The sequence below is a fragment of the Podarcis liolepis genome (assembly GCF_965112155.1).
Source record: "Podarcis liolepis genome assembly, chromosome: 7".
Classification (NCBI taxonomy): Eukaryota; Metazoa; Chordata; class Lepidosauria; order Squamata; family Lacertidae; genus Podarcis; species Podarcis liolepis.
Window position 1 is genome coordinate 18,987,207 of NC_139561.1, and position 24,628 is coordinate 19,011,834.

The 24,628-nt window shown below is 44.1% G+C and overlaps 1 protein-coding gene and 1 long non-coding RNA gene across 18 annotated transcripts in view; one reads left to right on the plus strand and one right to left on the minus strand.

The window, feature by feature from the left end:
* The window catches only part of KIF1B (kinesin family member 1B), a 134,550-nt gene that overhangs the window by 28,983 nt on the left and 80,939 nt on the right, over positions 1-24,628 (minus strand). For 7 of the 17 annotated variants that reach the window (XR_014528384.1, XR_014528385.1, XM_083512772.1 and 4 more), the window contains 4 exons: positions 9,824-9,920; positions 8,653-8,801; positions 7,234-7,412; positions 6,389-6,526 (listed from right to left, as the gene is read on the minus strand). Coding sequence is in view for 14 of the 17 variants with exons in the window: in XM_083512772.1 (XP_083368898.1) it covers positions 6,389-6,526; positions 7,234-7,412; positions 8,653-8,801; positions 9,824-9,920 (563 nt within the window). In the remaining 3 variants the exon portion in view is untranslated. Of the gene's footprint in view, positions 1-4,836; positions 5,110-6,388; positions 6,527-7,233; positions 7,413-8,652; positions 8,802-9,823; positions 9,921-14,833; positions 19,953-24,628 lie in introns of those variants that run through there. The other 10 variants (XM_083512778.1, XM_083512780.1, XM_083512771.1 and 7 more) reach the window with 3 other exon arrangements.
* On the plus strand, positions 9-11,826 carry LOC310711458. The gene is made up of 2 exons (XR_014528459.1): positions 9-1,270; positions 11,639-11,826. It is a non-coding gene; the product is annotated as an uncharacterized lncRNA (long non-coding RNA).

The following is a 24,628-nucleotide window of genomic DNA, read 5'->3' on the forward strand; positions in this document are numbered from 1 at the left end:
GGGGGGGGGGTTAAAGGAGGGATATTATACAGAAGCACAAACATTAGAACACTGCTTACAAACTGAAGCTTGCACTTGTCAGCCTGAACAGGCACCGTATTAGGTTTTGGAATCTGCAAACCAGTTTCAACACATTTGCATCAATGCATAAAAACTCAACCAGCCACTCAATGGTAGTGAGTTAGACATGAAGATGTTGGTTTATCAAAGAAGATGTTTGAAATGGAAGAGAGCTATAAACGTGGGGTGTTTTTTTAGCCAATTACTAACATTACTAAGGATGAAAGCTTTATGAAAACATTTCAAGTACATCATGAAAATAAATTGCAGGGGTTTTTTGGTGTGTTTTTTTAAAGTGTTCACCTTTATTCACAATGCATTCTAAACAGGCAGAAGCACTTTTAAAAGGGGAAATATGACGGGGCTTAATATTGATCTCATCCTTCCATGTGTATTTCAGTGATGTTGCCCAACATCCAAGAATGGCTGTGTTCAGACAACAAGCTAAACCATAGTTTAGTGTAATGAGAACAAGCTGCAGTGAGTATCAGGCTCACTACACTCCCTACTACCCTTCCTGCTTACGTTAACTTCAAATAGCTCCTTCTCAGAAGGGCTGCAGCTCAGTGGAACAGCATCTGCCTTGTATGCAGAAAGATCTCCAGGGAGGATAATACTAAGCTAGATGGGGCCAAGTCTGGCTCAGTATAAAGCAGCTACCTATGTTCCTATCTACTTGGACTGTGGCAAACTGTAAGGGGGAAGCTTTATATGCCATAACTGGCTAAACATACTTAAGTGTGAACAGGAATAAAGGCCAGGAAAACATATACTGTAGGCTAGTGGCTTGCAAGGTATTAGTCTATTCTGCCATCCCCATGCCCTTTGCCCCACCAGGCAGACATTTCCTGAAATGAAAAGAATGTGAGCAATGTAAAATGCATGATTTTATATATATACATATACATAAATTCTACAACAAAAATGACAACAAAATGGCAGTACAAAAGAAAAATAAAATAATAGATTAATAAAGTGCTAGGAGCAAAATGAAAACGTGAAGAACAGAAATAGCCACAACTCAGCACTGGAATAAATCAGTTAAGGATCTACTTCATTTTTTTCAGTCTGCTCCGAAGAGATGGAGACTCCTGAATATGCCAAAAGGGAATGTTGTGTCATTTGTGAGCTTGTAAAAAATGCAACATTTCTATTAAATCAAGTCTGGCTTCATTTTCACTCCCAGTGGAATCAAGAGAGGTTGTACCAGGCAAGAGATTCAACAAGTTACTATGTCATTATTGAACACTAGGAGTGAATAAATATAAGCTTTTAAAACACTTGCCTCTCATGTGGTAGAACAAGCTGCAAATTAAGTCTTCCCCCATCTCTTCACCATTTACACTTGTATACCCTTGCAGTTGAGGGATCACCCGGATCATATATCTTTCAGTGAGAATTATATCCCCTGCCCTGCTTGAGCAATGGCAATGCTCAAGCCTATGCTAGTCCTACTCAGAGCAGACTTACTGAAATGGAATGGCCATAAGTAGCTTAGGCCCATTCATTTCAATGGCTCTTACGCGAGTAGGACTTTGTTGGATACAACACTGAGGTTCTCCCACACTTGTCAACTCTAACACCGACTGCCCTATGGAATTCTCACGGATCCTTAAAATCCCTCTGCCTGGAAGGTTCTCTGCATCGGTGGTGGGGATCAAGGATGCAGAAGCCCTCCCTGCAAAGAAAGGTGGACATATGCAACAATGAAGCTTCGTTTTCCAAAGCACATTTAAACCCTTCTCATGGCAGCACACAGTTCATCTAAGGCCTTTTAAAATGTTGTTAATTAAAAGCTAAGTGGGACCTGCAACAAAATACTGCAGTGAGGGATGATCCTGTTAGGGGCTCCAGACAGTTAGCGCCTCCTCCCACTGTCCCAATCTTCACTGGGCTGTTGGTTGGGGAGCGGGGTTTGCAGAGAAGAAGCTCATCCTCTTCTATTCTCCCCGCCCATAAAAATATTTTTGTACATCTGAAAAATGTGGGGCTCTCCTGAGCACACTGACACCTTCTCGTTTTGAAGGGGCTGCATTTTGGCTCCGTTTCCATCCTTACTCAGCAGCTGAATTTTCTGTTAGGAGAACTGATGGTGCTTAGAGCCACGGGGCTATGCACTCAGAAAAGGAGATCTAGTTTTTGTGCCTCCACCCTATTCAAGTGTTTCCCAGCAGCTATATGCATTTTCATACACACTTCTTGGCTAGAGAACTGCACCACAAGATTCAGAGAAGTCCAGATTACAAAGGATGGAAATTTCAGTTCAAGTACTGTTTTGGAAAGCAAAAATTAAGTAAGTTCGCCTTTAAATGTGAACTGAAATTCTCTCCGAACACCTGTGCTTGCCCGCTAGATGTTGTTGTATTCCAACTCCCAGCAACCTCAGCAAGCCCAGCCAAAGGCCAAGGATTATGAGAGTTGTAGTCCAACAACACCCGGGTCACAGGATCGTCATCGCTTCTTTAAGGTAACAGCCAGGACTATGATCTTTGCAGCAGGAAATTCCATGAAATTACTTCTGCACTGAGTGGAAGGACCTCCTTCCATCTGCCAACTTCCTTCAAGACCATTTTAAATCTAATTTTCTTTAAGGCAACACAGCAGCAGACTGAAAAAGGGGTGCGGGGAGCTATATTAGCAGAAAGGTTGGTGAGGCAGAGTGGCATATTCACACACACACACAAAAACCAAATGAGAAATAAAATTTAATATGAAGATTTGTATCAAAACATAAAGACAACGGAACTCAAAAGAATGATAATGGTGGGTTGCTGTTGTTTTCTTTAGATAAACACAACATCATTTCAAGGATTCTGAGAAAATGCTCCACAGCCGCCACCCCTTTCCACCTCCCCTTCCAGCTTTTAAACCCAATGAGAACATCAGGCCTCCACGACAACCCAGCATGCCAAAAGATATGGCCACAGGGACTAGCTCTTTCATTTTGAGCCACAAGATGGCAGCCAAGTCACACACATGCGAAAATGACTGATTTCAGCTGTAAGGAGCCATGGGTAATGGTGTGTGATCTGAAGGCTCTTTATTCCCTGAGGCCAAAACAGAACTAGGAAAATAAGGCATCAGGGAATGGGACAGATAGGAGCGAGAACTGTATTCATTCAAATCCTTTTTCTTCCCCACCTACCACAGGCCAACTTTGACAGGTGGGTGGGGCCTCCCAGCTGTTAATTATCTGATGTCATTACAACACCAGGTGACCATTTCAAAGAAGCCCCTATGAAGATACACTTCATAGTGTATCAGCAGTTGTAGCGAGCTCCAGGGTGATTCTTTGGAGCCGAGTCATTTTCCTGCCGAATGCTGGGCATTGTTTGGGAAGAGTGGTCTCATGGGACAAATGTGGACCGATGCCAAATCCAATTTGGCTCACAGGCCAAAGGTTCCTCACCCCAGGGTAGGCCCTCACCATTCCAAAAGAGGGTTCTTGATATTGTGGTCTCTATGAAATAACAGCTGAGTGTCTCAGCTAGACACAGGGAACCCAACCTGAAATCCTAAATCCATGCAGCTCCACTGGATTCAGTGGGACTTACTGTTGAGTAGAGATGGGGGGGAATGCATTGCCAGGGTCCATCCCCCCAGCTTGATTATGTAGCTCAATAAGGGTGTCTTGGGCACCACTATCACTGACCAATCAAGCTCACAGTGGTAAAAGATATAGGAACTCAGTTCAGATATGACACCAAGGAATGGTTAAAGGAAGCTTAGCTATGGGTCGGTGTGATGCCTGAATTGACAAACCATGGTTCATTATCAGATGACAATACCAGAAACTATGGCTTGAAGTGAGTTTGCAAACCACTGTTATGCATTTCCTCTGATGCAACTTCTGAACTGACAAACTGTCATTGCAATATTGTGCTGCTATGCCTAGCTTGTAGGGCTTCTGAGCTGAGGAGAAATTGAAAGCCGTTCCAAACCATGGTTCACCTGCATATTTCAAACCTCAAACTATGGTTAGCACAAATGTTTTGGTGGGGTGTCTGGGTGGCATTAGTGAAAAGATTTTTCTGCACCCAAGAGACATAATTTATCTTCTGCAAGTAGAGAGAAGGAACTACAAAGATCACCGTAGCTTTAACCGCTGAATACAAAAGTCCCTCTTTTGTCCTCTAATTTCTGAAGACTTCACCAAGTACTGTCCATACCTTAACACTCACTAGCCTTATTTGCATGTCACAGTAAGCCATAGCGCATGGCATGCCACTCAACCACCTCCCTTTTCTCTCTGCTCTCCTTGGAGCTGGAAGTAGCAAATCAGGTGCACTGGGCTTAACGTGACATATGAACTAACCAATAAAACCTTGGGCTAACCATCATTGCTTGTTTGGAAATAAACTAACCATGAGCATTGGCTCACACTTCACAGTAAGTCAAGGCTTAGGGTTTGTTGCTCCTGGCCCCACAGAGGGCAGAGCAAAGTGGGAGCAATTCAGCATCATACATTTAGTATATTGCTCATTCATTACAAGTCCTGGTTTTATCACTTAGCGAGACATGTGGCCACAATAGCCATGGACTAGAAACTTGGTGCATAGGACTAATGTTGGATACAACCCATTGAAGCTGAGAATCCTGACGCAGAATTCATAATAAATAACATGCTGAAATTACATTATACAACTAGCGGAGGCCTGGATGCACGGAGCTCAGAACACACCAATCACCCATGGCTTGGCTTGAATAGCTCTGGCACCAGCAGTCCAGGGCAAGAGCTAGCCCCCCTTGGCCATTCTTACAGTTAACCTCACCAACCTTCCCACTAAAATGAACCAGGGGGAGCGGTCGTAAAACGGGTCATGCCCATCATTGAAGAGGTCCGATCCCTCCTCAGTCCCTGCGTCAGAGCCCGTATCGTCCACAAAGGCCTCGTCGTCAAAGTCCTCCATCTCGTCCTGCTGCTCGTCGGCCAGCTCGGTGATGTCAGAGTCGGCCGTGGAGAAAGTGGGGGAGGGCGTGCGGTCAGCCAGGCGCTCGTTCACGCAGCCGTGGAAAATGGGGGAGCTAGATATATTGGTGGACGGAACACTTTTGATTAACGCAGGCAAGTGGGGTGGGGGAGAGAAAGACAAGGACTTCATTCAACAAAGGAGTTTGATGTGGAGTCCAGCTCACAACCCACTAGAACAAACTGACAAGCAAAAGTTTTCGGCTGCCTGGAGGAATGGGGGGGGGGGCAGGTAAGAGGAATGTGGGGGAAAGGGACAGTGAAGAAAACCAAGCAGCGCAGGATGGGAAGAAAGACTTCAGAGGAAAGCAAAGGAAACATACTACACAATATATCAGACGCTCGTATGCCAAAACACCCTATTATTTTGAGATCATTGGAATAAGTTTGTGGTAAGATGTCACCATTTCCAGTGCTGCAACTTTCTGTCTTAAAGCAGAATATTTTATAAGTCACACAGAATTCTGGCAGCAGAATTCTGGACTGTGAAAGGGAGGTGGGGTCATTTTCAGATGCTCTCTCTGCATGTAGTGTGTGTCTTTATATATATTGTATGTTATGAGAGTCTTTTAATCTATTGCTCCTTAAACTATGGGGACTTTACTGAAGAAAGTCTAGGGTTTTGAAGAGCAAAAAAGAGGACACATTTGTTGTCTTCTACTTTTAACTATGGGTCGCTATGATGACTCTCATTTTACAAACCCATAAAAAAAGGACGTGTCCTGGAAAACGAGGACACATGGCAACCCTTAAAAGTCAGAATGAATGATTTCTTTTTTTCTTCAAGAGTTAGTTTTTTACAAGATATACAAAGGCAAGAGACATTTCCTTATGATAAACATTGAGATAGGAGTTGAGAGATGATCCCCAGAGAATGGTGTGAGCGAGTGGAGCCTGGCTTGCTGAGAGCGCTCCAGCCAAAAACTAGGATTCATTGCAACTGCTACTTAGGAAAACAACCGTATTAATTCTTTTCTCAAGACAACAAACCCAAATTTATTACAGTTCTCCTCTGCCCTGCATCTTGTGCAGGGAATGAAATATAACATGTGAAGTTAACATACACAGAGATGCTCAACTTGCAAACAGACCTGCAAAATCCTGAGCCCACTTTCAAGTTCTGGGCTGTTTCTGCAGGTCAACTCCATATATAAGACCAATAGAACAACTCTGCAAAAAGCATCACCGTCTCCTCTTCATCATCTGAACCTCTTCCAACATGACATTTTCCGTTATACAGGATGATAACACAAGCCAAGTCTGGAGATCCGTAAGACACTGCTTTCCACATTCTACCTACAAGCCTCCATTCACCATCCAAGCTGGTCAACCAGCCAATAAAAATTTGTCACCACCTACCTCCCAACAAGTTTGAACCAATGGAATCGATCGTAGAAAGGGTCGCTCCCAGTCATGGTGCTCTCACTATCCTCCTGTGTGTTGGAGGCCATTTCTCCTGCTCGGTCGTACATCTCTCGCATCAGCTCCAGTCTCTGCCTGGAGAGCAGAGGGGGAAAGAAGATAAATGCAGAACCAGAAAGTCCATATTGCATTTAAAAGGTATGAAACTGCCTCATGTGGAATCATGCCATTGGTCCACGAACTACAGTTAGTGCTTGGAGTGAAAAAGTTCAGTTTAACCAAGTTTACTGAATTAGTTCCCAAAGTTCTGGCATCCACCTGAAAGTAGTTCCCAAAATTGCCAGGTGAACTGAAAGTGAATTATGTTGGTTTTGGAAGCTGAACTTTGAACCATTTCTAGTTCATCTTCAAGCTCATTCTCTTGTGTGTCCTCTTTATTCTTTAGATTCTGTGAGCCTTTAAGTTTAAAGAACATAATTGTTGGGGGAAATAAATTAAGCAATGCACATGCCACGAATGTCAGCTGGAATATAGTTCCTTTTGGACATGTTGAAGTAGCTCTTTTTTAAAACTAACCTTGCAAGCCCTGATTACAGTACTGTCTATTCCAAATGGCAAAGGCACTCTAGGTTCTCAGAGGTGAGAACAAAATGGCTCCCCCCTTTTTTTAAAAAACTCCTGCTGTTCTTTTATAATCCTGTTATACTTTTAATTTAGGTCATCCTGAGTGTTGTATGCTACTGCCTGGTGGATCACCAGAATGGAAAAGGCAGAGCTGAAATATTTGTAAATTAAATAAAATGCTTCCCAGAAGGGTGACTTTGATGGCAGCCCTAACGTACTTGAGTTTTTCCAGGGACCAATAATGAGTTGCACCGTTCTTCAGATCCTGGACTTCCACAGCCACCACTGTCCGAGGGAAAGGGCGGTTGTCCCGGGTCTTCTCCGACTCAGGCGGCAGCAATTCAGGTGGCAATGGGGAGTACAGCGTGTCGGTCAGAAGGACAAACTGGAACTGCACCTGGAATGGAGGTAATGCACAGGAAAAGAGGAAGCTGCCTTATGCTAAGACAGTGCTGCTTAAACTGACTGGCAGCAGCTCTCCAGGACGACAAGAAAGAGTCTTTTCCCGGTTTCCACCTGGAGAAAGTGGGGATTGAACATGGGACACCCTGTACGCAAAGCAGACGACCTCCCAACGAGCTACACTCCTTCCCTTAAGGTATAGGTAGCTGCCTTATATTGAGCCAGACCGATTGGTCCATCTAGCTCAGTATTGTTGACACCGGCAGCAGCTTTCCAGGGTTTCAGACTGGGGTCTTTCCTAGACAAACCTGGAGATGCTGAGGATTTAACCTCAGAGCTTCTGCATGAAAAGCAGGTGTTCAGACTGAACTTCAGATAAGACTGGATCTAGAAGTGCTTTCTTATATAGTGGTACCTCGGGTTAATTCGTTCCGGAGGTCCGTAATTAACCTGAAACTGTTCTTAACCTGAAGCACCACTTTAGCTAATGGGGCCTCCTGCTGCCGCTGCACCACTGAAGCCCAATTTCTGTTCTTATCCTGAAGCAAAGTTCTTAACCTGAAGCACTATTTCTAGGTTAGCGGAGTGTGTAACCTGAAGCGTATGTAACCCGAGGTACCACTGTATAGCCTATAGCAGGGATCTGGTTTCCTTAAGCAGAAAGACAGTTCCCACAGTTGAGACAAAGCAGGAACAGCTTCCCTCCGTCTCCCCATGGAGAACAAAAATATGCTGAAGGGAGCAAGGGTCATTCTGTTAGGGGTCTCTTCCTGTGCTCCCCGCATTGCCTCCAACTTGAGGCAGGAAAAGGCAGGGAGCACTCAGGTTCACATATGGTCTGCTTCACAACTGACCCCTCCAAACTCTAGCCATGGTCACATTGACACCATACATTTACAGCACATGGCTTTCCCCAAAGAGTCCTGGGAACTGTTGATTACACAACTCCCAGCACCCTTAACAAACGACAGTTCCCAGGATTGTTTAGGGGAAATCCATGTGCTTTAAATGTATGGTGTCAATGTGACCACAGGCTAAATCTGAACCATGCTGAAGCACCACAGCAGAACTGGGAATTGCAAGATCATTTGTGATTCTCATATATACCCTCTGACAAACTTTCAAAGTTAACCAACTCCCCTCCAATTCAGAAACCACCCACATTTGTTCTGCAAGATGACTTGACACAGGTGTGCACAGCATGCAGTCATATTCAGTCGTGAATTCCCCCCTACCTTCTTTTTCAGCTCAACGCTGATTGCATTGCCTTCTTTCAAATAGACTGCGTTCCCCCACAGCTGATCTCTTAAGGAAGTAAACTGATGGAACTTCCACTTCCGGAAAGCCCATTGGGCTAATTCATACTCGTGCTGAGTCCAGGGTACTGCAGGAAGGAGAGAAGGTGATTGGGTTCATCTGAACTGAAGACAGGGGCCGATTTCACATGAGCCCCACCCCTCCCAGATAATCTGAGGTCTTGAGTGGGGACCCTTTCTCAGTTTGAGGGCCATATTCTCTCATAAGCAATAAGACATCATGTCAGGAAAAAGCATTTAACAGATAAAGTCATGAGCCCCAGATAAAGAAATACAGAGGGCCACATTTGGCCCCTGCATCTGAGGTTCCCCACCCTGATCTAATTATGTCCAGAATCTATAGAGGCCCTAAAAAGAATCAGAGGGAGAGAAACTGTTAAGAATTTCACAGAGTGCAAACTATCCCCCTCAAAAGAGTATACCAGCTAAGAAACTGAGATATGGTTCTCTCAAGCCCTTATCTGCAATATGAAGGTAAAAACCATGGCCTAACCTTACAGTCATTGTGAGGGTTATGCAACATATTGTGCAGAACACTGGAACACCCTGACTGCTTTATGTATTTGTAGTCTACCCTAAAGGGTGGTGATCCTGAAGGGTAAAAGACATATTTCCAAAACCATCCAAGTGATAAATACAGAGAAGTTCCTGGAAGAGATTGTTCTGTGTTAAACTGAAACACTGGGTTGCATCAAGAGGGAAGGAAAGTCACTTTTTGTTTTGTTAAGGTAGCCTTCGTCAACCTGGCGCCCTTCAGATGTTTCAGACTACAACTTCCATCAGCCCCAGCCTGCATAGCTGAGAGTAGCAGATGATGGGAATTGTAATCTTTGATAGTAAAATTTCAGGGGTGGTGAATGTGTGGCCCTCCAAATGTAGTTGGAGTCCTAACTCCCATAAACTCAAGCCAGCATGACCAACAGTAATGGATGATGGAAACTGTAGTCTTTGATATTCATTTTGTTGACTGTCATTTTGGTGAAAGGAGATTTAAGAGCTGTGATCATTTCCACAGACACCTTGAACATTTGTGGAGCAATCTCTCACTCTCTCTGCAACCCAAACTGTCTGAATTCCACCCAGAACTCACCCTCCTCCTCTTCTTCCTCCTCCTCCTCTGTGGTCTCGGCAGCCAATGACCTGGTCTCCACCTGCTTCTGTAAGGCCTGGAGCTTACTCTCATAATCCTGAAGGGCAAAGAGAAGAGAGCGTGTAGGAGAAGAAGAGACAGACAAAAGTAGAGAAGAGGTGGAAGAACACATACATAACTCCAGAGACAAGAAGGTGACAAAAGATGCAGGCAGAGAAGAGTTCTGGGATAAATGTCTCATCTATCCATTTGCTGGGGAAAGACCAAACAATTTCAATGGTAGTTCAACAGCTGGGAAATTTGGTGGGGCAGGACAAAGTAATATTTGAGTTTGATCTGTGTGATCTGCTGGAGAAGCCCACGCCTAAACAACAGAAAGTCAAGTTCTGCTCCGTAAGTGGGTCTAAGAATCACTGAGTTGAAAGGCCTTTCAAGGGGGACAGCTAGGAGTGGTGAAAACAGAGCTGGACTGCAGGGGAAAAACCACATTATATTTATCTGGAGTCTGCCTCCCCTTTCTCCCTGATGCTTGGCTGAGCATTGGGCCACATAAGATTAGGCAGTGGGTCAGAAGCAGCTCAGGGGGTTCAGATTTCACTCTTCTGAACAAGAAACAGAAAAAAATGCACACTGATTGGCGACTATGCATACTGACTGCAGAATGTACAATATTAATTTGATATATGCATGTTCCCTAAGGTCTGTTGGGCACTGTGCATAATGTCTGAAGAAAGTGCAAAATTCAGCCAAGATATGCACATTTTCCAAGGCTGTTGGAGATGATATACATTGACTGGGAAATGTGTACAACTTTCTCTTCATATGGAAGGATTCTCTGCACATTCTCCACAAGGCTTGGTGAATGTGCACAACAGCTGGTTGTTTCGCTTACATTTCCCTTAGCATGCAGATTTCATAAAAAGGATTACAAATCCTCTCTTCTTTCTCCTTTCAGCTAAATATGCCCAGTTCCTTTCCACATAGTAGATTGTGTTGTATCCAACTAAGGTATACTCAGAGCTGACTTACTGAAATCAATGTACCTAAGTGAATTGTGTCCATTAACTTGAATAGGCCTACTTAGGGGTAGGACTAGCATTGGAGACAACCCTTAGTCTCCAGATCCCTCACCAACTTGGTAATGTTTTGAAATTGGTCTGCTATTATTTTCTATGTTGTTTTTAGCTTTTTATTGCATTTTGTACATAACCTTCAGACGTGTGTGGAAGGCGACTGATAAGGAAATACGAAAGAAATGGACAGTGATGGACAGTGTGAATTTTGCCTTTGTACAGTAGGCTAGTTTCTACACACACAGACACACCTCCATCTTCCATCCAAACAAGCAAGAGGCATGATCAGAGTTCAAGGACACATTCCAGCCAGGCAAAAACACACAAGGAAGGTGCAAAGCAGGGCTGGTAAAGGATGCGGCTCACAAAGGTTGTGGCCTGGGGAAAGCCCCTAGGGTCAGACAGAGAGGACTGGGAGGCCTGTGATGTCCCATACCTGCAGTTCAAGGAACTAACTGAAATTAGTATGGATAGGCAAACTATTAAAAAAAGGTTTTTTGTGGACAACTCACTTCAGGGAGCTTATTTTTGCTACTTTAATATTGTGAGGAAAACATCGAGAAAGGATGCAGGGAGAGTTGGGGCTCTTGAGAACAGCATAAAATGAAGCTGGGTTTGCTTAGCTTGGATAAGAAGAAACAAAGTATCATTCAAAACATGTGAAGGGTAGCCTTAAGAAGGAAACAAATGTATGAATCGTCTATTATCTACCTAACCCCATTCTGTCTTTTTGGCTTTTAAGGAATCAAATCAGGGTCTTTCCCCAAGCTTGGTGGTGCTGGGACCTTCCGTAGAACAAAGCAGATGCTCTAAAACAGGAATTGACTGTTCAACCCCATGGAGAAGAAATGATGGGTGCAACCAACAACGAGAAAAGGCTTAAGCTAAATGTTGGGAAGGTATTATTTAGTAAAAATGTATTCCAAATTACATTTCCCTAAGGTGTGGTGAGCCATCTCTAAGACTAGAACAGCAAGGTACTTCAGATGTTGGGCTTGATTTTTGGAGGCACCTTCAAAAATGGAAACAAAAGATGGGCTAGACAGAGGGCTCGAGTTCTCTTCCAGGTGTGCATTACTAGAGAGAATGCATAGTTATTCAGTATGGACAGCACCACGGTGGAGAACCTGTGGCCCTCTAGATATTATTGAACTCCCATCATCCCTATCCAGCCATATTGCCCAGTGGGCAGGGATGAGAGGATTCATAGACCAGCAACATCTGGTTTCCCATCCTTGGGACAGAAGGACTTGCTTCTGCTAGGATGGAAAGGTACTTGTGGCCCTACTGGTGTTGTCAAACTAGAATTCCCATCCTCCTTGCCTGTCAGGCAAGGAATGCCCAGAGTGAGGAATTACCGTATTTTTCCATGTAGAAGACTAGGTTTTCCCCCTAAAAAATAATGTCCAGAATTTGGGGGCGTCTTATACATGGGGGCTACCTTCCCCCATTATCTTAAATTGGAGTCCCCCAAAGTAGGGGGCATCTTATACATGGGGTCGTCTTATAGACGGGAAAATACGGTAACTCTCTATTGTCAAAAGTACAATTACCAATTAGGAAAAGGCATGTCCATCAGTCCTTTGCCTCTCAGCTACTCCCAGATGTGCACCCAATGAGACAGTTGCAGCAAAAGAGAAACCCTGCCTCTAACCTCCTTCACCCAAGCTGTGTGCAAGCAGGCGAAGACGCCACCAGCAAGTAACCTGTTTCTGCACCCCCCCGGCCAATCAATCCTGGTGGGGGCAGGAGGAAGAGATGTGGAAGCCCTTTGCACCAGACTCTCTCTCTCTCTCTCTCTCTCTCTCTCTCTCTCTCTCTCTCTCTCTCTCTCCTCCTGCACTTGTTCTTCACTCTCCAATCTGGCCGTTTCTCCTGCCTCTGACTCTCATCTCCTGACTGTTTCGGGCTCCCCCAGACCGATCCCATCTTCCAATTCAGTCTCCACCCCACCCCACCCCCTTTCTCCTGGTGCCCACTCACCAGTATCCAGCTACTATTCCTCAGTGTCCAACCAGTCTCTGACACCAACCATCAGTCTTACTGACTGAGACTGATGGGAATTGAAATTCAGCCACGTCTACTGGGTCACAGTTCTAACCTATTCTAACCAGTTAGAACCTATTTAGAACCCTCAAGCACACTTCAAATTTTCACATACTTCATAAATCAGAAGTTAAAAAGAAAGCTATAAGCTCTGAATACCTTAATGTGCAGAAAGAGTGGGTGTAGTTTCTCCCTCTCTCTTTTACACACACACACACACTTTGCATACAGAAACGGCTCTAAGCTATTAATAACAAAAAGGGCACAGAGGAGGGGAGGTTTGATTTCCCAGACTCCCAACAAAAAAGGCAGGCAACATTTCATCAATGGAAGGAAATAGCCTGGTAAGGTAAGCCCGTTTCCTGGCAACGCTCGATAGTTAATCTAACGGGTTTGCTTGGCTTCTCTGAGGCACACGAAGATGGAAAATAGTACATAGCCCACAAATGTTTGCATGGCAGGATGAGACGACAGAAAGCTTAGCTGAAAGTCTGGATGATTTATGTATTATGTATTTAAGGTAATTAGCCCAGCTTCTTTCAAAAAGGGTGAAGGGGACCTTGGTTTTGATATTTAAACTGGTTCTGTTCATTTGTGAGATTTGGTTACAGCCTGCATACAAAGGAACATAGGGAAGTATCAGATGGTAATCCTGCTCACAGAAGACACATTAAAATTAATGGAAATGATTTGCTTAGATCCATTAATTTCAGTGGGTGGGTCTGCTCTGAGGAGGACTTAGATGGATTCAACCCACAGGGTTGCGCCATCTAGCTCAGTGTTGTCTGCACTGACTGGCAACAGTTATCCAGCATTTCAGATGGAGATCTCTTTCAGCCCTACTTGGAGATGCTAGGAATTGAACTGGGGACCTTCTCTGGATGCAGAGATGCTCTAACCACTGAGCAAAAGCCCTTCCCCCAAACACACCATTGGGCTTACAAAAGCACCCCACACCTGTCAATTTTGGGGCAGATCTGACCCTTTCCCACATATTAGACAGCACCTCCCAGTCCACCGCTTACAACTCACAGAAGACCAATATATTATGCAGAGGGTACAAGGGTATTTTGACAGGGGTGGGTGTAATTTTTTTAAAAATTCTCCCACCCTACACATACAAACAACTACAACCCCACCCTGAAATGCTACATGTAATCTGCTAGCACAGTTGGCCAATTGCTATGCTAAATCTCTCCCCCGTCTTTGTTTACCACGCAGATGAAGGTTTTAGAAGCTTTTAGAATTTGTGAAAAATAGGAAAAGTAACAACAATTCAGAATTCTATTGCCTGGGACTGATTTCTAGGTTCTTTGTAATGTGTTGATCAGTTTCTGAGCACAATCCACCAATCCACCATGTGGGGAGCAATGACTCCAAAACAATGAGTATGGAGTAATTAGACATAACCCACTAATGACTAACTTAGTCCCATAGTTTCAACGGATCTAGTCAGAAAAGGACTGTAGTTGGATACACCCCACTTCATTAGAGCAAGAATACTAGAGCAGGATGGACCCCTTTAAACGAAGAGGCAGCTTTAATCAAGATGGAGCTTAACAATTGACACAGAACTGCTGATAAGGCTCATTCGAAGGATAACTGATGCTGAAGCAACATCTAAGCTCTGCCTCCTTTACTATGCAGCCTGAGCCCTGCACAGGACCGTTTAGGTTTGTTTCAGTTCAAAGCAGGACAAGGTAACTGTGCATTGATCTGCTGCCCATCCATGTCATGGGACACCCCTCCACATTGAAGGGGCCAAGCAGATGGGGAGGAAGTTCCATCTACCTTTCTCCATGTTGTTTCATTTCAAAGGAAACCTGCCCCCTAACAGGGCTTCTAAAAAGAAAGCAAATGCTTTTATATCCCAACCAAGACAACACAAGACTTACAAGAGTATTTCATCATTTATTGAAAGCACTTGTTAAAATGCACAAGCAGTTCTGCTTTTCACAAAATGCAGAGTTTTGCTTTTTTAAAAAAATTAAAACCCCTTTTTTGGGGGGGAGCAATAATAAATGGACAGGTTTTCAAAATCCTATCACTTCACTGGAAGAGTCATTTCCTCCTTTACAGTAATGATAAACGAAGTTCACACCTCTTGTAGCTCTCAAAACTATTTCAAAAGGCAAACACATTTTTACGATATATATATAAAGGCAAGAGTGAATGGGCTGATCTGCTTGAACCTATGTTCAAATATGCAAAAGATCCTCTCCCTCTAACTTTGGACAGATTTCTTGATTAAGCCCAGTCAGAAAGAAGTTGCTGAATAGCAAATAAAAACAGTAAAGAGGAGGCCTCACCACCCAACCACCTTCAACACTCTCCCCAACTTGTAACTTTAAGGCAGCCTTCACCACCAGTGTAAGTTGAAAGCATATGAAGGGCACCAGGTTGGCAAACGCTGCTTTGAGGTAATCTAAAAACATATTTTGGAGGCCCTGGGAACTCTTAGTTCAGCTCTGTCTAAATCACACAGCTCCTAACTTGTTAATACACTAGTGTAATAATAGAAGCTCTCTCAATGCAGACTGGAATACCTTTTTGTCCTTGGAGCATGAAATGTCTGCTTTAGGCCAAGTCTCATGTAACTCAGTGGGATTTGCTTCTGAGTAGTTATACAGACAAGTTAACTGTTAGGGATGGCAGTAGTGTGTGGAACTCTCCCCACCCCAGAACGGCTTTTCTGTAGGTGTTAACACCCCCTCCAAAGTATCTTCTGGAGTTGACAGTTCAACTCCAGAACTTTCAGCAACAAACACCTGTTGGTAATCCATTACCCATCAGCTGGTTTTCTGCAGCTAATCTCCCCATCTGCTTTCCCCCTCCACATAGAAAAGCAGCTTGGGGAAGGATGACCAAGTAGGGAAACAGTTGTTGGGGCAAGAGTTAAGAAGCCTGGTACCCCTCCACTCCTGACCCCAGCCTCCGAAGGCTGCTTTTCATTTAAAGATAACATTGGGAGACAGTTACAGTATATGCATCAATGCGTGAAGTCTAACTTAGTCCCAAGACCCACAAATTCTCATCCTATTTCTCTTTAAGGGGTCTGCACAGCATTTATCACAGAAATGAAGGGAGGGATAGAATTATTTTCTTTTAAAAATATGATTTTAATGTCCTCTTACAAACCTTTATGGATTGCCTGCATCCTGTGTCGTAACTGGACTCTGCTAGTCAGTCACTGCATTGTGCTCATTTCCTAGCTAGAATTAAATAGGCAGCTTCTCAATTGAAATGCTGTTCCAGATAAGAGAGTTCCAATTTTAAAAAAAACTGGTGGCATGGTTTATGAAGCGCAAATTGTTCCTCGGACAAGAGAACTCACAGGATAAATAGCTATGGAAATGAGGCAGATAAAAGGCTCAGGTCCCCAGATATGTTTAAAAACCTGGAGCAGCGAGAAAAGGGGTAAATTAAAAGGACACATAATTTAATTGAGAAATTTCAATAAGCACAAGACTTTCAAGTTTTAGTTTTTTTTCAACTCCCCTGCTCCGTGACACCTTTTATACTGGAAACTTAACTGTAATCTCTGGCTCAGCAAAGGAAAATTGACAGGGGGCTTTGTCTAGAGAAACATATTCTCTCTTTGAAACCAATACAATTAATTAAACTAAATTCATTGGCTAATTAATTAATAAATTTTGTGGCCCTGCAAACAGTTCCAACCTTCCCTGGATTCTGCCCTATAGTGAGCAAACATACTTGGCAATCAAATCCATGGACAACAGGCAATTCCCATTATTTTGTTCACTGGGGAAAGGCTCCTGTCCATATTCCCCCATGCGATTGACGTGAGCACATGCCAGGCAAAGGACTGAGACTGTGTGCCTGGATAAGGAGAACTGCATCGTGTAATCCAGGAGGTCACCACTTTTTTTAACCAGGGAACCACCTTGAATCCTAGTGGTGGCTGGTGTCCATTGGGATTGGTAGGGTGTTAAGGCAGGGAGCTGAACAGTCGGTGGAGCCAATGACAGCCACAACTGCAGCCAACGAAAGGCAGAGCCAACTCATTCTAGTTTTCTTCCCATCCTCACCCCTGCCAAAGGGGAGGGAGCTGTATGTTAATAAAAAGGCAGGCAGGTGGGGGCTTGATGGAGGCTGGTTGAGGGCAGACTAAGGTTGGTGGGGCAGTGCCATGTGGAGTCAGTCTGCACTGTTTAACCCAAACATTATTTTACCACGTAACTGCATGGTGATGGTTCCGGTTTTCGTGACCCACCGCAAGATCAGGTAGTGGGTCCTGACCAATGGTGTAATCAGACCTAGAGCGGTCATCGCAGGAGGTAAAAGGCGGAAATTTCCATTCTGCCCCACTTGAGAGTCCTGCTTGTACATCAAATGTGAACTGGCTGAACTGCCATAATAAACTCCTGAAACAAACCTGGAGAGACCTAGTCATTTTGGGGAGCTAAGCAGCCAACACAAAATTACTCACCCCCACAAAATGATTGCCAGGGCTTCTTGGGAGTTAGAAGGATTTCAAGTTCACTGTGGAGTTGTGCCCCCACAGAGTAAGTGGAAAAAACCAATCAAAATCTCTCTGCAAGTCCAGGGATGGGGATCCTGAGCCCTCCAAATGTTGATGGGCTACAATGCTCATCATCACTGGCCACTGGCCAGCTTGGGACTGGGGCTGATGGGAGTTGAAATCCAATAACATCCAAGAGGGCCCTATCCTTGCCCTTGTCTTTTAAGTTAAAACATATTAAAGACCCATGTGAATTGGAAGAGGAAGATGCTGCAGCTGTACACCCATCACATCGCTTAAAGGCAGCATGCAGAATTCGGCAAGCAACTTCATTTAGGCAGCTTTCTGCCCCTGTAATGTTATACTGATTCTACCTAAGCTAAGAAAGAATGCGATTTTTTAAAAAGCACTCTGCAAGAAGATGAGAGTTTGGAGGACTCTACAAGAAGGACTGCACATGTCAGTGTTTTATTTCCTGAAGTCACAGAGAAGGAAGGGGCAGAGATTAGCTGTGTTCTCTTATCAGCCCCAAACCGGAAGTTTTATGGGTGAATTTGAACAAGATGAACTGAGAAGATGGAAAACCAAAACAAGGAATCTGAATACAACTTGAGATTCAAGGGTCAGACTCCTAAATTGTTGTCTTGAAGCTTTTACAGATGACTTTCAAACACTACATAGTAGATTTGCTTTTGTTGATTGTCGAAAGGAGAGAGTAGCCCTACAGGTATTCCAGAAAGGCTTCAATTTTTTAATATATATATATAAAAAGGTATCCCCATAAAATAAAATGAAGGCAACTTCCCAAAGCCCCTAAGGTAAGGGTTATCAATAATCAATATTCCACAATTCTAACATGTTTCACAGGCAATAATAGGTAGAAAATGTTTGTGCTTTGCATATAAAACCACACATTTGCTAAAAATGATCATTTGAAACTCAGGGTAGGTATAGCTACAACCACCAACACCACCCCCCACGATCAGCACCACTCTCCAGTGACTCAGACAGTTGTTTCTCGGCTAGCTTTGAGGTTAGGTGCAGAGAATTGTCGCCTCATCCGTGGAGGGGTCACAAACTGGTTATAGTGGTTAGGCTGATCAGTCTGTCTTGCACGACCGCTGGCTAAGTTGCTCTCTGGATTCACCCCTCCACTGCCATAATTGCAATAGGACTGGCGGTGCTGATGCATGTGGCGCTTCTGCTGAAAAGTCTGCAGGTCTTGATTGTGGGGTCCACCATAAGAAGGCGATGATTCTGATGAGTCAGATGTCTGGCGACGCAGCCCTTTCTGCTGCCCGTTGAGGGAATTGCTTCTCCAGCGCAGCTGAGTGGATGTTTCTGGCTGCAGATGGCTTGGCTGCGGTTGAGCGTTCAAGGGCTGCCTCTTGATCTGGATATTATCCTGACCCCTCTGAGGGCCGTACGCACACCAAAGCTGCTGGGGATCCTTGGGAAGGGGGGCTTTACCGCATGGGTCTTTGTTTTCCCCAATTTCCTCTTTCTTCTTCTCCTCCTCCTTTGGAACCCTCACTTCAATCACTTCATCCTCTGTAATAATTATATGTGTGCCCGGGCTCCATGAGTTTCTGTGCTTAGGGTTGCTCTTGAACGGGAAGCGGGGTTTGCGGTTCTCAGGTGGGATGAACCGGTGAGGCATGTTCTGCCGGCGAAGCTGTTTGGCTATTTCCTGCTGCTGTAGGTTCTTAAAACGGATTTGCTCTTGCCTCATCCAGCGCAGCCGCCCACGCCTGAAGGCCGGGTCCTCCTCCATTAACTGGGAGACACGGCCATCATTCATGTGGGCATCTGTCTCATCAGATCTCACGCTTCCCTCAGCATTCACCTTCTTGGGGACATTGGGTTGCTCTTTCATTTTTGTGGCCGCCACGGCTGCCTGGCCTTTTGGTTCTTGGGAGCTGATCAGGGGCAAAACCTTCTCCATTTTGAGCATTTTGTTTCGAAGAACTTTTATCTCCTCATCCTTCAAGTTGTTTTGCTTCTTCACCTCTTGCAAGATGTCTTCAAGTTTATCGATATGCACCTTTAGGTCGTCCACATCAGCAATGCCCTTCCCATTGAGCAGCACGTCTTCGATCTTCTCATCACCAACCCCCACAGTGTCCCAAACGTCTCGGGCGACGGCTCGCCATGAGTCACGTTCATTGGGGTCTTTCTTCCCATACATAGTACAAAGCTCTTTCATCTTCACAATGGCCAAGGCCTCAATCTCTTGGCGCGTATGCCGGAAGTCATTGAGGGCCACCTCATAGCAGATCTCCTTCACAGCCTGGATCTTCAGGTCTGAGACGGTAACCCATCGTGAGTCTTTGCTAAGGCGTCGACGTTGAGGTATCTGATACATTTTAATAGGCTCTCGTTTCTTCCCACTGCTGGGGAGGCCACATTTTTTAACTATGGTTTGCAACTTGCTGGGGGGCAGCTTCTCTCTCAGGGAAGTGATCAGCCTCCAGCTCTCCTCGCAAGACCGCTTGTCCGAGTCATCCCCACTATCAGAGTCTGCATCCTTTGGAAAACAAAAATTGAGAAGTGGCCCCAAAATAACCAAAATTAAAATGGGGGAAGGAATGAAAATGCTCAACAACAAAAAGTAACTAAAAACTAAACAAATCATTTTGCAGGGAAGGGGGGGGCGGGAATCAAACAGAATAAATGTTATAAAAAGTCTAACTTAAGATTTCAGGCTTATGTTGCTGGACTCTTTATCCTAAAGGTGCTCCGGTAGTTTCATTAAATCCAGCCACATCTAGATTTCATGGAAAATTTGATGCTAATCATCATGGAATATTCAAAGACTTTCAAATCCAGATGAAACTGTTGAAAAAACTAAAACCAAGTACCTGGTAGGAAGGTGGAAGGAACACTTTACTCATGCTAGAAAGACGTGCAAAAGTTCAATCGCACATTTTTGCCTTGGTTACTGCTGACGAGTTAATCCAGTATAAATGTATATATATTTAAAGCGATCTTTCCTTCATGGTGAGTGGACCCAACAGTCATTGCAGAATGATCAGACGAACAGCCAAGATTAAGTTGAGTTAACATTGGTTAGTAAATGCTGTAAACGTGGTGCAGGAACACGCAGGTGGACAGTCCGTTCTACTAGAAAAGCAGCCAGAGAAGTGTTAGAAGGTAAAAAAAATGGGGGGGGTGTGGAATCAGCAGCAGCCACTAGGGATGGGGGTTAGAAGTCATGTAAGTGCCACTACAACGGGTGAGGATACTTCAGGCTCCCAGGAGAACCTGCTACAAGCAAGAGGTCTAGCCACCACATTCCAAAAGGGTCTTTTCCATTTCCCACTGACAACGTTGCTTTGAAAATGCTTATGAGCTTTAATCATCCTAAAACGGTATCTGAAGCACTAAACTCCACACAAAGCCTGTGTTATTTCGATGCCCACAAAAGTTTATCCCATAATTTATCACCAAGCCTCTTGCAAATTTACTAATTGCTAGTTCAGCTTTTGGTTCGTTGTTAACACAAGCTTGCTATGTTTTTAAAATGACATCACTCCTTAAGATTGCGAAGACTTAAGAAATGGCTTTCCTAAGTCATCTCAAACAAACAAAGCTTTTCATGCTGTTCTGAGAGGAATGCCCATTTATTTGAGCTAGTGGTTCAGGGTTCTTTTAACTCAGCAGATGTTTTCCAGGGCCTCCTTAGACAATAAGGAATCAGAATGTGCTACCGTGCTACCAAGAAGTTCAGGGTACAGTCGTACCTTGGATCCCAAATGCCCTGGAACTCGGACATTTTGGCTCTCGAATGCCACAAACCCGGAAGTGATTATTCCAGTTTGCAAACGTTCTTTTGGAACCCGAACATCTGATGGGGCTTCCGCGGCTTCTGATTGGCTGCAGGGGGTTCCTGCAGCGAATCAGAAGCCACAGTTTAGTTTTCGAACATTTTGGAAGTCAAACGGACTTCCAGATCAGATTCTGTTCAACTTCCAAGGTACAGTAAAACTGTATTTTAAACATGCTGCCTAGCTGATTCTCAGGTCATTCACAGATCCCCACCCACTAGGGAACCATGAGGAACATCTATCCACCCACAGCAATAACTCTACTATTAAATAATACAATCCCTTGGTTGTAAAGAAACCGTCCATCATACTGCAGTGGAAATGGAAGATACCCAAACAGAATTCACACCACATGCTAATTTCAAGGCTGTGTCCAGAAAGGGCGGGGAAAGGGGCTTGTTGACATCATTAGAACTGTCACCTCTGTATTTTATGGCACATACACAAAATTTGCTATTTGCTAATATAAAGGAGGGTTGCTGATCTCGCCCATCAAATTCCATTATGAAGAGACTCAACCAATTATGTTAAGAAACCAATTCAACAAAGCTGAGGAGTGAAAAAGAGGAAGCCTCATTCCTACTACCAAATTTGAGGGTTGGCTTCAATGCAACCTTCTTACATGGAAGATTATACTGATTACATCAAAACTTAACATACCTGGATTTTTATTTTAGGAAAGCAGATAAAACTGTCCAGCCCAGCACTGATTTTTTTCCTTAAAATTTCAAACATATTGTGCCTTCTATGTAACATTTTTAGTGCATGTTGTGGTTATTCTTTAGTAGGAAACAACATTACATTGATTTTTGCCATAAGCAAATGCTCAGAAATCCGTTTGTGCTTTATCAGTTCTTTTGCAGAAGATATCCCTTTCTCATTCATCCACATACCAGTTTAACACACTTGGAATAGGCAGTTTTAAATGTGAACTATTATAGCCACAATACTAGACTAAGGACACTTGCAATATGTCTATGGTGAGCTTCTATAATCCAAAGAATGCTATGGACTGAGGGCAGGTGTATTAGGGTGAAGTGGGAAGCATCTCACTAACTTCAGCCTGCCCCTACTTGCCTGTCTTCTGATTTATGACTAGTCAGGTGATAACTCTGCCTGTCACTGGTTTTGGTTCCACCCCCTGTTGGTCTCTTGGCCTTCTGCCCTACCAGTCCTAATGGACACCAGTCATTGCTGTTTGCAGGCTGCTATGTGGTCTGCCTTTATCTGTGAATGAAGACGAGCCAAAGCTTCCAAGTCTCAAAGATTATTGTCATTTGTGTGCTATAGTACAGATGCTAAACACAAACTTTAAATGGCTCCCTTTACTCTGGCTTTGAAAGGGCCAAGCTCTGCACCCTGCAGGACCTCACAGCTCCCACTGAGCTGCACGTCTGCTCCCTGGATTATCCTGTGATCCTACCTAACCCCTTCTGTGTCAGGTCAAACCCAAATCTGGAACATTTGATTAGTGACTATGGATTATTCTACTGGCCCTGCTTGATCTGCCTTCATCAGTATTAGCTCTTGCACTCTTGTCTGACTAGCACCCTCCTGAAGTCTTCCTCTTTTGAAAGATAGGGAGACCCCAGCACCCATCAGTAATGCCTGGTGACCTCCATACACTCTATATGGGGCTCCCTTTGAAAACAATCTGGAAATTTCAACAAATACAAAATGCCACTGCACACTTGTTAACAGGTACAAGCCTTTAAGGGCATATTTTGCCAATTCTGAAAAAGTCTGCATTGGTTACCAATTGGTTTCCAAGCCAGATTCAAAGGGCTAATGATAAATTCCAGTCGAGCAGAGCTACAAGCTTTACAAACTCAGAAGTTACCTTCTCATCTAAGCTCCCTGGAGTTCTAAGATCCAACATGACGGTCTGCTGCAAGTGCCATCTTTCCAGGAACTGAGAGTTAGCTTTGAGTAGCAGCTTTCAACTGTGGCTCCAGAACAGTGGAACACTGTTGAGACCCTATATTCTTCCTTTGTCTCACTTTGGAGACTAGTGAAAACACATTTTATTCCCACCCCACTTCCTCCTTCCCATTTGGGATATAATGGGAAGCATGCTTTTATTACTTCTGAGCCTAAGTTGCTCCTCTGTCCACAGAACGAGAGGGGGTGACTGCAGCCAACTCTACCCCTCCATCTGCTGCCCTCTGCACCACACATCTCACACCATTCCCAAGGATCCTCCAACTCTCAGGAGCAATCTTTGGGAAGGTGCAGGCAGCTGCAAAGGGAAGGAAGTATGAAAACTCGAGTCCATGAACACAAACTCAGTATTCTAAGTTTGTTCATGTTGTAGTTTATTTGTGTCCAAGTTAATTTCAATTTCTGCCTTATTTCACAATTTATACTGTTAAAACTTTGTTTGTAATGGTCTAATTAGACTAGAAACAAATAAACGAATCTGATCCACTTTATTAAAACACTTTAAGTATTTTTTTAAAAAACTGTCTTCACTTTATTAAAAAGTAAAATCAGCCTTGGGAACATTTTTGTTAGACTACAGTACAGAAATTGAGTAAATAAATTTCCAGCCAGCTACTACCTTCATCATAGTTTCAGATGCAGGGACAGATCTCACTGCCTGCCACTAGACATCCAGACCAGGGATGTATAACCTGGTGCCCCTCCAGACATTGATGGACTACAGTAGGTTCCCATTTGTGATCTAAACCCCTGCCCAGGCGTATACCCAGTCAACTTGGTTTCCTGACCCATCCAAAATGGGAATATGGTTATTTTAGAGATTCACACTGATTGGACGAAGGTGCCCTAGTCCTCATTTCCTGCACCAGGATGCTAAAGTGGGAGAAGCCTGCTTCCTCCCTAGCAACCATCCTCAGTTCTGCTTGCTTTGCCCCAGAAAACCTGCTGCCCCAGAAAACTTGCTGTAAGTGATTTGCTAATACCAAAAACTCTTTTGCCTTTTCCCATAACCACACACTGCTATGTGCATCAAATAACACCCTTGCTGGGGAGCCACACTCCATGCAAGGCAGGGGAGGAAGGTTAAAAAACATGCAGAGTTGCAGCAACAGTTTTGGACATCACGTGTGAAAAATCCTTGGCACACCAATGCATCTGGAAGGTTCTCCTCAGCAGCATAGAATTAGTACTTGGTGTTGATCCAAGAGAAAACTAAAGCAACCCTCCAGGGCAACCATAACAGGCAAGACCATCAAAAAAGCCATTTCAGAGTTGATTGGGGGAGGGGGGCTGTAACAATGCAAAATACAAGCCTTCCTTCTGACCTGTTAAGGAACCAGGATGTTGGCACATTGTACCTGTTTAGGTTCAACATCTACTTGAGGATGAGATCCGTGCACTTTATGGTATGCCCCCAGGCATCTGAAGCCAAAGT